Source organism: Diabrotica virgifera, chromosome 2 (genome assembly GCF_917563875.1).
Source record: "Diabrotica virgifera virgifera chromosome 2, PGI_DIABVI_V3a".
NCBI classification, from domain to species: Eukaryota; Metazoa; Arthropoda; class Insecta; order Coleoptera; family Chrysomelidae; genus Diabrotica; species Diabrotica virgifera.
In genome coordinates, this window is record NC_065444.1 from 235225630 (window position 1) to 235240934 (window position 15305).

Sequence of the window (15305 nt, forward strand, 5' to 3'; positions counted from 1 at the left end):
TTTTCAATTAGAATACGGAGTGCAATCCAGCTCTCTGAATCGAGATTTTCGATTCTTGTTGGAATCTCATCGGAGAGAGCGTAGGCTTGTTCTCCATATCCTAACTGACCAGCACCGAGAGCTTTTCCCACATATTGCAACTGAAACAAATAGGGTAGGTGACTAGCGTCATCTGGCAATTGAAAGATGAAGGTTTTCAATGCTAAAAGCAACATTAATAATATTGAAAATATTAAAAATATTACTAAAAGATTTTTAACTTGAAAAACTTATTGGTTTTGGAGGTGTCACCAGGTAAATGTATCAATAAGTTTTTCAATTTAAAAATCTTTTAGTAATATTTTTAATATTTTCAATATTATTAATGTTGCTTTTAGGATTGAAAAACTTCAACTTTCAATTGCCAGATGACGCTAGTCACCTACCCTATTTGTTTCAGTTGCAATGTGTGGGAAAAGCTCTCGGTGCTGGTCAGTTAGGATATGGAGAACAAGCCTATGCTCTCTCCGATGAGATTCCAATAAGAATCGAAAATCGCGATTCAGAGAGCTGGATTGCACTCCGTATTCTAATTGAAAAGTAAGATTGTTTTGCCTCATTGCAACTGAATAATAAAAATGGTATACATTTTTATTCAATAATAATTCTTCAAACCAGTCAAAATAACCATTTTCAATTTCGTTGCAACACGAGACTACAGGCGCATCATATTCTAGTTCAATCAGAGAGTGCAACAAGCACCTCTACCGGTTTCGAAATTTATTAGTCTCTCATCAGGAGGCACATATGCTGTCCTCTCTGACCCAACCAGGACAAACCCCGGCGTGCAGTTACGGATAGCAACGAACGAAATGGCAGGGATGCCCTAACGGCAACTGCCAGCAAAAGACTAAGATTTCAATCTAATAGCACATGAAATAATACTAAAAATACTACTCTACATTTTAGTATTATTTTATGTGCTATTAGATTGATTATTTCATTCATAGGAGATTCTGACCAATAGATAGCTACAGAAATCTGAATTAAATTGATAATTTTTGATAATTGCCCGTCGTTAAGTATATTACGTCAGATGCCCTTCGTTGCTACGAAAAAATACATTCAGTGACAGTAATGACAATTATTGTTTTAAAAATTATAAAAGTGATGCCTTTCAATCGTCAAATATTTATAAAAACTTTGTGTTTAATTGTACTAATTTGTACTTACATAAATAAATTACAATAAAATTTTGGTTTTGAACAGTTTTATTCATGAAATAATCGCAACAAATTGCACTCGAACTCTAAAATTAATATAGAATTCTAGAGCTCTTGTGCAATTACTACTGAAAACTTTTGTTGGCAGTTGCCGCTAGTGCATCCCTGCCATTTCGTTCGTTGTTCGTTGCAATCCATAGCTGCACGCCGGGGTTTGTCCTGGTTGGGTCAGAGAGAGCTGCATATGTGCCTCCTGATGAGAGACTAATAAGTTTCGAAACTGGTGGAAGTGCTTGCTGCACTCTCTGATTGAACTAAAACGAACAACGAAATTGAAAATAGTTATTCAATTTTGTGAAAGTTTAAATTCAGCGTTTTTAGGCATAAGTATTTCAACTTCCTATTGCGATAACTCGAAATCAAAATTTTATGTCATAAGTTTTGAAGATTAGGCTCTAGCAAGAAAGGTTCCGTAGTCAACAGTCAATGGAGGTGATAAATTTTTTTATTGATCTTATGAAAATCGTAAATAGGGCAAAAATCGCGCAACATTTATTTACGCGCAACAGCTTTATTTTGAAAAATCTGGGAAAGATATCATAATAAACTGATTTCATTTGCGGTCAAATGCAAAAATGTCCGATCAAACTGTACCGATCAAAAGATATCGAATTTTTACCGTCGCAAATATTTAAAAAATTGATTTCGCACGGGTAACTGACATTTCAAATCGCCGGTCACTTTAAGCGTTGTTTTTAGGAGAATGGTTTATGCTAAGAAAAAAGTTCTAATAATCGTTTTTGTTCAAAATTACATCAGCTATATTTCTGGTTTGAAAAATGTTTTCTGTGGCGTACAGTTTCTTAGTAAATCGATGTTTTCCAAAAGGTGGGTTTTAGCGGGAAGTCGAGGGTAGGAGTGGCAGGAACCACTCCAGGATATGACAGGATTAAAATATTTTTAATATAAATATTAAAAAAATAAACGCTTTGTTTCAGATCGCAACAATGGCACTAGATTTACTTCATCAAAGTGGTAGATTTTGTATACGGCATCTACCAAGAACTCCTTTGAGATTAAGAATAGGACTTCACTCGGGACCATGCTGTGCAGGAGTGGTTGGTTTGACAATGCCAAGGTACTGCCTTTTCGGTGATACCGTTAACACTGCCTCAAGAATGGAATCTACAGGTTAGTTATAAATAATTTTTAAACTACTTGAATCTGGTTAAGATAACGTTATTTTAGCTGTTAAAAAGGAGGGTGATATCGAAAATGTTATACTTTAGAGTCGACTATGTCTTTCTACATAATATAAAGATTTTTTAGCAACAAGGTTAAAGAAATAAATAAAAGACTTACTCTAAATCAATTTATTGTACCTTGAACGACCATTTTCAAACACTAAACTTTGCTGTGCATCATCAGGTCTCCAGAAGGGTCGCTACAATGCCAAAATTACAAATTGCATCTATTAAAGTTTTATCGGGTACACTATTGATTCAATAAAATTGTGTTTTGACTAGGAAAGTTTTGGGGTAGTTCTGATTTCTTTCATTATATATGGATTTTGGGCTGCTGAATCCGAATATGAGGTGTGCGGACAAAATTTCTTGCCGGAACATTGAAAAAATCGGGAAAAAAGCGAAAAATTTCAGCTTTTTTGCTCAAACCTCGAAAACTATTAACTTTTAGTAAATGGTCTGTTAACAGAAATTAAAGTACTTAAAATTATCTACAAATATTACCATTTACTTTTTTTTTCAGACGAACCGTTCGGTCTAAAGTACAAGTTGAAAATTGCCAATTTTTAACGGTCTCGGCAAAACCCACTTTTTACATTCCAAAACTTTATTTTTTAATAGAATGCTGTTATTTGATAAATTTCTCCTAGTTTTCTGTACAAATAATAAATATTAGTTCATAGGTATGGTGAGACCAACTATCTGGCCCTTACTGCCGCTAAAAGTTTTTGAACAAGCGCGTTGCTTATCTGGAAGTGTCAGCAATCACAGGCGATCCGCAGAAAATTGACCAGCCGTGCTTTACACAACAGGTGTACGAAAACACTGATTTTAACCCTTTCTATGCCAAGCCTTAATTTGCATGTTGGTCCCTCAATCCCAAATGTTTTTTTCATGCTTAGAGTCCCATTGCCTTATATATACGTCGCATATAAATAAACAAATAAATGACCAAAACATGTTTTTTAATGAGTTGTTTTTAACCAACTTAAACGTTTTAAAAATGAGTAACCATTTTCAGTTTCGTTGCAACACGAAACTACAGCCGCATTATTATTCCAGTTCAATCACAGAGTGCAACAAGCACCTCTACCGGTTTCGAAACTTACTAGTCTCTCATCAGGAGGCACATATGCTGTTCTCTCTGACCCAACTAGGACAAACCCCGGCGTGCAGTCACGGATTGCAACGAACGAAATGGCAGGGATGCCCTAGCGGCAGCTGCTATCAAAAAACTAAGTTTTCAGTCTAATAGCACATAAAACAACATCCAAAAAGTTATTCTACATTCTACCAGACTAAAAACAATGGAAACCTTCTCTGGTAACACATCCGAGGCTTCTACAATTTGCAAGTCATAAACGTTTTCTTTTCAAAAGTACTCATCAGAGAGCAAAACCAACTTGAACAAATGTAACTAACTTAAAAAAAGTAATGTAATGTAAATTAACATTAAAAGTTTTCTTTTGTGTGGTACTCCTCAAAACATGACACTACGCAAAAGCCGACTCCGCGTCTTGCACACATGTAACTCGATTTGCTTCTTTTTTTCTGGTCTTTTTTGTAGCTACAAACGCTTCACTTTCTAGCAGCTACCTATAAGCGTTGCCACCAGTGCTACAATATAGCATATATCTAAAATATGTGAACAAATATATACGGCAATGGGTCCGCATGACCTGTCTTATAGGTGCCTTTACTCACCTTTTTTATAGGTACATTTTGAGGCTTTGAGAACAATAATCTAACATTTTCGGACATATTTCTACGGCATTGGGACACCAATGAGTCTAAAATTTTATAAGCAACGCATATTTTCGGCTTTGGTAAATTAAGACCATAACACCTTGAACGTATATATACGGCGGCTGGGACTACAGACCCACTTTTTCAAAAACATGTAATATGCAGAGTTGGGACAGAAAGGGTTAACGTACGTACAATCGACGGATACCACACTTTTTGCGTCATGGGTGGCATTTCTTGTATTGCACCAAAACATGCAATAGCTCCTAACCAATCCATTCCTCGGCTAAAAACTAAACCCGCACTTGAGGTTTATGGAAGTCAGAGAGCTATTCAACTAATACATTTTGAAAGGACAAAACCTCAAGGTTTATCAGAAATCAAGATCCGAAGGGAATGTTCACAGCAACTGAAACTGTGACTCCATCTGTGCCTGATCTTCTGTTGCTCTAAGGGAAAAGCAGAGACATTCTCGGTATTTTAGGATGGAATGGATTCATGGAAGCTGTGAGAAGAGACATACCATATTCATATTATGAACTAACATTTATTATTTGTACAGAAAACTAGGAGAAATTTATCAAATGACAGCATTCTAATAAAAACTAAAGTTTTGGAATTTAAAATGTGGGTTTTGCCGAGACCGTTAAAAATTGGCAATTTTCAACTTGCACTTTAGACCGAACGGTTCGTCTGAAAGAAAAAAGTAAATTGTGATATTTGTAGATAATTTTAAGTACTTTAATTTCTGTTAACAGACCATTTACTAAAAGTTAATAGTTTTCGAGATTTGAGCAAAATGCGGAAAAAAGCTGTAATTTTTCGATTTTCTCTCGATTTTTTCAATGTTCCGGCAAGAAATTTTGTCCGCAAACCTCATATTCGGATTCAGCAGCCCAAAATTCATATATAATGAAAGAAATCAGAACTACCCCAAAACTTTCCCACTAGGAAGCTCGTAGAGTACAAATTGACTGAATCATTTCAATATTTTTGAAATAACGTCCTGGAAATTAACTTGAATTTGAGAATATCGCTTTCAAAGTGATATATTTATACTCAAAACGAAAGACGTTCCTAAAACGTGTACCATATTTTCTCTTCCATTATTTCTATTTTTATTTAAAATTTATAGTCTAAGTGAATATCAGATATGCAAATTCCGTTTAATGCAATTTTTTCGTCGCCCGAAGTTTCAGCGTTACTTATCTGAAGCGGGAAAATTTCTGCATTTCGATCTTTTTAAAAAGAACTTTTTACTTTTTGTGTATAATTTTAAAATCGCTCGAATGCCAAAGAACAGATAGGTTTTTATATTCAATCTTTTATCTCTTGAGTAGAGAAAAATTTAAGTGCGAGTAAAATAATGTGTGATTTTGTACAATGTGAAAACTTTTTAGAGATTTAAAATTTTTATGTTTTTTGGCAGCATTTCACTTGTTCATATATTTTTTTGTTTTTTTTTTATTAGAAATAACCCGCATCAACCATAAAAGGTTATTAGCGGTGGTACAATGATACATATTAATTTGATACAAAATATAAACTATTTTACAAAGTTTTTTTTTATAGAGTTTTTACAAAGTTGATTTTAATTTATGATTGTTCTGAAACGTAGTTTCCTTTAAAAACCTAATGATTTTGTCACAATCCGCACTGTTTAACGCACACTTTATATCACATGGCAGTCCAGTAGCTTGTTTTTGCAGATGATATAATGGGCAGTCTATAACAATGTGACCTACAGTTATATTGGCGTCACAGGCGTAGCATATTTATTGATTTTTTTAATTGAGGTTTTCTTGGGAAACATCTGTATCTTCGGAGTTATCACCTTCAGTTTTATCTAGATTTAGTTGACGACGTATTTTCTTCCTTATTCGTGTAATTCTAGATTTAATGCGTCTGTCTTCGAGTTCGGGGTAGATTTCTGTTAACATTGCCAATAGTGCTGTTATGTTTTTCGTGTATTCTTGTGCGATACTTAATGGATTGGGGGAACCGTGTGCATCATCCATAAAGCTGACTATCTCTGTATAGTTTAATTCAAACAGGGTTGAAGCTTTGTCAATAAATTCCTTTGCAGGTTGGATAAGTGATTCAGTAGAAACTGCCTCTCCAGTTTTTGTATCAGATTTAGTGACTCTTGGCTTTCTTGTTGATTTTGCTTTAGGTTTTGTAAAATCTATTTCTGTGTTTTCTACCGGTGGTGTATCTAGTGGAGACGATATTTTAGAATGAGAACGTTTCGGTATAGTAATTTCTGTACGGAGTTCTTGGGAGTCCATTATTCACCAGTGTTTTCTGTTTGATTTTGGACAGAGTGATTTTTGTCTTCAGTTGTTGCATTACAGGAAGAAATAAAGTCTTGGTCAGTTTGGGATGTAGGTATGGACGGGTTTGACTGATTGGCCGTATAGGTACATGTTGAGGCGATATGACCAGATTGATGACAGAGATAGCAAGTAAGTCCATCAGAAAGGAAGATTCGGTAAGATGTATTATCGAAGTCAATGAGAATTGATTCAGGAATAACAAGATTGTCGTCAGGCGTATAGTACACCTGCCTACGAAAGCTTAATACGTGACTATATTGAGGATCTTGAATTCCCGCTCTTAAGAAAGACATCGGTGAAAGAAGATGAAAGCCCTTCTCGGCAAGATATTTTTCGAGGATATGATGAGGAATAGACGGACAGACACTAGACAGCAGTAACCTATTAGCAGGAGTGACTAGTCTTCTTGCTCTGATAACATTATCTCCTATTTTTATACCTCCGTAGTCTGTTAAAAAATGTCAACAACTTTTCTGCTGGAAAGGTAGATGCAGATTCTGCCGTTAGAAATTCTTGGGTTGTACTAGTGATCCTATTGCTGTAACGTAGTCTTCTAATTTTAGTGTGTCTACTGCTGGGATAATAACGGCTTGTAGTTTCGAAGAGAATGTAGCTGCTTTCTGTTGGGTTATTGTAGAGTAAGATGGTGTTTGTTCATCGGGTAACATTGGAGGACCCCTGTAATCAGAAGTACCAGCTATCGGATAAAATTGTTAAATACTTTTTATTTTAATTTTCTAACAGTACGACTCTGTCAATTACAAAGTATTTAACTTATCGAAGATAAGCCAAAAAACAAGTTTTTGTTAAACACCTTTAAATTTACAAAACTGTATGACTGGATTAAAATTCTATAAGATTTTGATGAAACCGTAAATATATTGATAAAAGTACTTACGGCAATCAAATCACAACTAATAACTAAACTACTGGTTATGTTTCTTATAATTAATTTAAAGATTTACTATGGTAAAGCGATGAAAAAATTCGAGACTAAATTTAGGTGTACTTAATCAACTAGGTTCAGGACCGCACCCCTTGTTTATTTATGTTATGTATTTACAAGATTGCCAATAATTTTGTTTCATCGTTTATGCTTCTACTTAAGCGATATTTCAAGTTGTCATCGTAAAATACATAAGAACAGTTTACGACTTTAAATAAAATATTCTAACACTGTTGTATGTAATCGAATCGGTAGTAAAATTTAAGTAGTCCTTAAAGAACAGTTAAAAAGTACTGAGAATTAATAAAGGCAATATCCTGGCATAATGCACCACATAAACTCTTTTATGGAAGCGGTGAATATGGCCTTTCACCGGTTATGTCTGTTTTATTAAAAACCATATTTTTGGTCCTATTGTGTTCCAAGTAGACAAAATTAAAAGTTTTTTTTAGGTTGTAACCATGTTAAATGATACAAAATTATAAATTGATTTTATTTATGATTATTTTTTAACGATTTTAATTTCCAATCGTGTAGTAAGAATTTTCATCACGTGTTTAATTATGTTTAATCAGATTATTATTATACCGGTAATTTTTTACCTAGATTATTATAGTGGGAATATTTTAAGGTAGATTGTTTCTGTTTATTTACAACGAGTTTCCTAGTTTTAACATAATATGTCACATTTAAGAAAATGAACCATAATAAGCTTTAAGTTCTGCAGCTAATATCAAATTATACAATAAATTATAAATAAACTAATATTTTATTGACATCTTCGTATGAATATTTGCTAAACTGTGCTGTTCACTTTGAGAAGTTAAAAAATTTGTCTCTAATTAATTCTCTAATATCAAATAAATTGGGATAAAAGCTATTGAATGTTTTTATACAAAGACTTGAATTTTATATGTAAGTATTAAAAAATAATCTGTCCAGTATAGTAAGAATAAATAACAAAAAAATTCTAAAAAAATTTTAAACTTGTTTCCAATAGGGAATAGTCACTAAAGCCCTCCGGGCTCTAGTGTATGTTGCCAGGCAATAAGTTTCCGAATAATTGTCGCATCATTGTCAATTTATTCTCACTATCTGGTGATATTAATGATGAGAATCTATTTGAATTTAGAGAGCTACTTTTTATATTTTCCGTCCGTTTTTTTGGAACCATATAGTTTCTAAATTATTACTTAGAAAATTATTCACTTGCCATTTTATTCACAATGGCAAGTAACTATTTTTATGGGAAATAAGCCACAATTAAATTGAGAATTTTACTCTCATCGTTGCATTTGGTTGTCTTTTTAAAGACAGATCACATGCTATGATTCTTTTTTGACTGTGTATTCTTGAGTTGGGGTTGATTTCATGTAATCGAAGGAACTATCTTTCAGTAAAGTCGTCCCAGGAACGCAACTCATAAATATTGGCAATATCATTTGAAAGTCTTCTACTTTAAAATGTATAATATATGTATATCTGAATTTCCAATATAAATGAGTCAGATTAAATAAATTATTAGAAGAATATTTTACTTAGCAACAACATTTTTGTTTATTTTAGTAGTATTTTGTATTTTGACAACGACACCCGATTTGGGCGTCGGAACGTTAATAAAATTATTTTTTTCAATTTAATTGTGGCTTATTTCCCATAAAAATAGTTAATCATAAAAATGCAACAAGAAAATAGCTTCAGAACTACGACAAGTAACTTCTTTTTATTTTTACACTTTGGTAATGAATAAATAGTTATTTATGATATAAGTGTTAAAAGTACAATTTTAAGGCACGCATGTGAAAGTTTGCAGAATGAGCGAAGCGAATTCTGCAATTCACATGAGTGCCTTAAAAATGTACTTTTTAACACGTATATCATACAATATTTTTTCTACAAACGTCTTATATATCAACAATTATAATTTATTCATTCTCAATTACAGGACAATATCTACAAATACTTTTTCTTGACATTACATCAAAACTGCCAATACGTAAATCATAACAACTATAGAATAACATCTTACTTTTATTGTTGTATATTCTAACAAATTCTAATAGTTTTTTTCTACAAACGTGTTAAAAATACAATAATACAGTTTTAATTAATATTAATGTTAATAAATGATATATAAATATTTTGACGTTTCACAATTTGCAGAATTTTAACTGCAGTGCCTTAAAAATTTTAAAACACTAGTGCTTTAAAAACAGTTTAAAAACAGCATTTTTAACACGGTTGTAAGATAGTTATTTATGAAACAGTTCGTGTAGTATGCTTTTTGCGAACGCACGTAAAAACATATTTAGCTAGTTGTATCTTTTATCTTATAGAAATTTAAATTATTATCGGTATTTTATTTCGTTACGGCTTTACTCCAAAATGAATCGCTTGAAAGTTATTTGCAAGGAAAGTAGAAAAAACGATGTTTTTAGAACTTTTTTAAATATCAATTATTTTTGTTTATAATCCTGACCTATTTGGGAGGGAGGATAAGTCAATTATTATTACTGAAGTTATCACAAAACTTTTTCTGCAAAAATCAGATTGCCACCTCTCACATCCAAATGTAGACGTTTTCAGATATCCACCCTGATTGATAATGCAAATGTTACGAAAAATAAAAAAGATATCTAATCCTGATTTGAGCCAGGAATGTAAGAGAATACTTGAAAGGAATGATCTTCCTAAGCATGGCTGAATTAGCTAAAGATTGTATGAAAGATGATAAAAAAACTTTCCAAAAACCATCATGAAAGATATGCTTACAGTATTATTAGCAAAAGTTTTATCTATTAGCAAAAAGATTTACCCTCTCCAGTATTGACAGGTTTAGCTGCATAGTACTAATGAAACCTAATACCTATTACCTCTGTTACAAATTTAGTAACTTTGCCAATTTTGCCAAATTGGCAAAATTACTGACTAAAATCACTAGCCAATTGTGTCTGAGTTTAGCGAACCGACTATATTCATATACCTTTGCAGATTAGATTAAACACTTAAAAATAGATATTTGTCACTTATTTCTATTGTAATTTGGTTTTATTTGATTATTTTCAAACGATTTTAACACACGTCAGACATGGCTTAAATTGACTTATACCATCTTCATTATCACCGGCTCGTATATAAATACGTTTCAAAACCAATTTTTAAAAGTATTTGTAGTTTATTACAAACCACGGCTTTTTACAGTCAGGGTGTAAACGAGCCTAAACTCAAATATTGAAGCCATAAATATTCGAAATGGAGGCAAGAGCATCACACACAGACCCTTTTAAAAGTAAATGTGTGGTTTATGGCCATATTTGCGTTGGACTCGTTTATATACCAAAAATTTAAATACAGGAAAAGGCCATCGAGAAGAAGCTTACAAACCAAAAACTGTATTTTAAATATATATTTTTATTAACACTGTTTTTATTACAATCTATGTAGGGAGGCATCCAGTGATGCACCCCTTTATTAAATTTAGTCTGCAGTATTGACTATATTAGTATTAATCAATTAGGTCTAGATTCCGTGTACCAAAAAAGTTTATTAATAGCAAGCTGAAAATTTGTTAATAGCTTAACGGTGTCTAGTCGGATAAACTTTGATGTACGAGAACACTGGAACAGGGGAAGTTTTAATTGTGGAACAGGTTAAAAATTTGGAGCATCAGACTACGAAAACGTCCCATGTATTTTATCGGACAGAACTTCCAATTGATTTGTTAACCTCTTATTAAACTCTCATGCAAAAAAATCAGACTGCTATTTACCACCAACATACATAATTCCAGTCATTTGACATGTTCTACGTATCGGCCTTTATGTTATTATCGGCCTACGTTATTAAAATGCCCAACATATTTTTTGTCAGACAAATATTTTTTTAATATACAGGGTGGTTCATCTTATTCGCCTCGGTGTCTGTAGGGAAAACCACTTGATATTTTAAAAAAATTTCTTCACAGTAATATACAGGGCCATTAATACTACAATCTAAAAATAATGTAAATTATACAGGGTGCTCCAAAAAAGAGTAATATATCAAAGTTGTATTTTTTCTTATAGAATGCCCTATATATGATGACATTATTGAATTGACCTTAAAAATAAGCTATGCTTTCATAAGGATTCCCTATACCTAAATACAGGGTGTTTTGATTTATTTCAATTTTTATAAAAATGTAAGGTTTTAGAAAAAAATAAATATCTACGGATCTAAGAATCACTAACAAATTCCTTCTTGGATCTTAATAATTGACTATTTAGCATACTTAAGCAGATGCTTATTGCAACAAAGTTTCTTACAGGGTGGTCAAAATATGAGATTGTTCTATTAACAAATTCAAGCTGTAATAACTTGCTTAATTTAAATGGAAGACCCTGTATCTTACTAGTCTATCGCGTAGAAAATATACTAAGCTATCAATTTGTATTAAGGTTTCCTATACCTATCTTTTTACAGGGTGGTCAAAATATTAGATTGTTCTATTAACAAATTCAAGCTGTAATAACTTACTTATTTTAATAGAACACCCTGTATCTTACTAGCCTATCGTGAAGAAAATTTATTTAGCTTTTAATTCTTCTTAGAGTTTTCTATACCTATCTCCCTTCATTTGTTAAATATCTAAAGATTTCCTAATTTGCAAGCTTCAAAAATTAGAATTAAGTCAATATGTCGTGGTTACATATTATGTACAACACATCACCAACACCGGCATGATACTTAGACATGATACTGTCATTAATAAAATTTTCATTGTTATCATGTAATCACACAGAGTGCTGTATTATTTTAGTTGATTTTGGCCTACATGTGACATTGAATAATATGTTTATATTAAACTGCATATTAGATGCCGTATTCTGGAAGATATTTAAATTATATTTCATTCCGTATAAGTATTTTCCATATCCTAAACCAACGGTTATTAAGTAAATTTAAGAACACCACTTTTTGTTTGAATATTTGAATCGCAATTACAAACAATTAAATGCAATGGCTACTATGACGAAAACGAGCCTATTGCAGAATACCATGGAAATTTACATTTACAGAATAACATGTGTATTGAGATTGTTTACATGGAATTGAAAAGATTTTAAATATCTTCCATTATAAAAAATAGAATATCGAGTATATCATTTAAAATAAGAACACTCTGTGTGATTAAATGACAAAAATATGAATTTTATTAACTAAAGTATCTTGACTAAGATATTTAAGTATATTGCCGGTGTTGGTGATGTGTTGTACATAACCACGACATAGGTACTTAATTCTAATTTTTAAAGCTTACAAATTAGGAAATCTTCAAATATTTAAACAATGAAGGGAGATAGGTATAGAAAACTCTAATTAGAATTGAAAGTAAAGTAAATTTTCTACGCGATAGATTAGTAAGATACAGGGTGTTCCATTTAAAATAAGTAAGTTATTACAGCTTGAATTTGTTAATAGAACAATCTAATATTTTGACCACCCTGTAATAGATAGGTATAGGAAACCCTAATATAAATTGAAAGCAAAGTAAATTTTCAACGCGATAGACTAATAAGATACAGGGTGTTATATTAAAATAATTAAGTTATTACAGCTTGAATTTGTTAATAGAACAATCTCATATTGTGACCACCCTGTTAGAAATTTTGTTGCAGTAAGCATCCGTTTAAGTATACTAAATAGTCTATTATTAAGATTCAAAAAGTAATTTGTTACTGATTCTTAGATTCGTAGATATTTATTTTTATCTTAAACCTTACATTTTTATAAAAATCGAAATAAATCAAAACACCCTGTATTTAGGTATAGGGAACCCTAATGAAAGTATAGCTTATTTTTTAAGGTCAATTCAGTAATGTCATCAGATATAGGACATTCTATAAGAAAAAATATAGCTTTGATATACCACTCCTTTTTGAAGCAGCCTGTATAATTCATATTATTTTTAGATTGTAGTATTAAAGGCCCTGTATATTTCTGTGAAGAAATTTTTTTTAAATATCAAGTGGTTTTCCGTACAGAGACCGAGGAGAATAAGACGAACCACCCTATATTATATATAAAGATTGCTACTGTATAAATTTAAAAACAACCTGCTAGTTTTCGCAATCATAAACTTGTCAGGATGACAAGTTCCACAATTAAAGTGACGTTCCACAATTAAAACTCTCCCTGTTCCAGTGTTCCCTTACATCAAATTTTGTCCGACTATACCGTTAAGCAATTAACAAAATTTCAATTTGCTTAAACTCTGTTTTGGTATGCGGGATCCAGGCCTATTAACTCTAACGGAACTCTTAATTTTAACCCTCGAACTATATAAGTTTTCAAAAATGAATAACCATTTTCAATTTCGTTGCAAAACGAAAATACAGCCGAACCATATTCCAGTCCAATCACAGAGTGCTGCAAGCACCTCTACCGGTTTCGAAACTTATTAGTCTCTCATCAGGAGGCACATATGCTGCTCTCCCTGATTCAACCAAAACAAACCCCAGCGTGCAGTCCCGAATTTCAACGAACGAAATGGCATAGATGCCCTAGCGGCAACTGCTAGCAAAAGAATAAGTTTTCACTCTAATGGCATATAGCATATCCCACCAGAATGAAAACAATGGGAACCTTCTCTGGTTACCATTGTTCCCATTGTTTTCATTCTGGTGGGATATGCTATATGCCATTAGAGTGAAAACTTATTATTTTGCTAGCAGTTGCCGCTAGGGCATCTATGCCATTTCGTTCGTTGCAATTCGGGACTGCACGCTGGGGTTTGTTTTGGTTGAATCAGGGAGAGCAGCATATGTGCCTCCTGATGAGAGACTAATAAGTTTCGAAACCGGTAGAGGTGCTTGCAGCACTCTCTGATTGGACTGGAATATGGTTCGGCTGTATTTTCGTTTTGCAACGAAATTGAAAATGGTTATTCATTTTTGATTTACAGTTACTCTGTGTGGAGTATGAAGGGGACCAGTCTCGTTGGAACTTTACCGCGCTGAGCAGATGGGACGTGAATTGTAAATTGTAGAATTCCCTCATCTTCCTTAGTCTCAGCATCCGTATGGCTTGCAAATTGTAGAAGCCTCGGAGGTGTAACCAGAGAAGTTTCCCATTGTTTTCATTCTGGTGGGATATGCTATATGCCATCAGAGTGAAAACTTATTCTTTTTATATACGTTTTATTTACTAAACTTTTTGTGAACACCTTCGGATGTACAGTTGAGTCCACGGGTCTTTACCCGTGCGTCATTAATACCTGGCGAGAAAAAACACATATTTGATCACTCAAATTTTAACCCGTAATAGAAGCAGTAGCTACTTAATGTCACTTGCTGTTACGGTTAGTAAATTTCAATTTCCGACTTATCATCGACTTATTTCGTATGCTTTAAATGATGACGCAGGGTAAAGACTCGTGGACTCAACTGCGAACTTGAAGTATCTTTATATATCAGTTTAATTTTATCTAGGTACATACCTACCTAGATATTTGACTTCATCCGTGGGATTCTTTTAGTGTTTAAGTATACAGTCGTTAACTAATAATCGATCATAGAAAGTTTGTTTCTTATTGTAAAAAAGGTTAAGAGGAAACAGTAGCGATCAACAGGTAGCGAAAACGCGTTCCAAGATTGCGGCTGTAATTTTGAATATTTTTTGAGATATGTGGCACACGTATTCGTAATATAATAAAGAATGGCGGTACAGAGCCCAATTTGAAAAATATATTAATATGTGGAAATTACTCTGTAATTAAATACAATATTAAAAAAACGAGCCTGTACCGCCATTAAGAAGAACAAAAAAATACACTTTCTTCAAATAAACTTTT

At 32.7% G+C, this 15305-nt stretch overlaps 1 protein-coding gene across 1 annotated transcript in view; it reads left to right on the top strand.

Moving 5' to 3' along the window:
- Positions 1–15305, top strand: part of LOC114348418 (retinal guanylyl cyclase 2) — a 368770-nt gene that overhangs the window by 259127 nt on the left and 94338 nt on the right. Inside the window, exon 8 of the mRNA XM_028298999.2 lies at positions 2201–2393. Within this exon, the coding sequence (XP_028154800.2) occupies positions 2201–2393 (193 nt within the window). The remainder of the gene's footprint in view (positions 1–2200; positions 2394–15305) is intronic.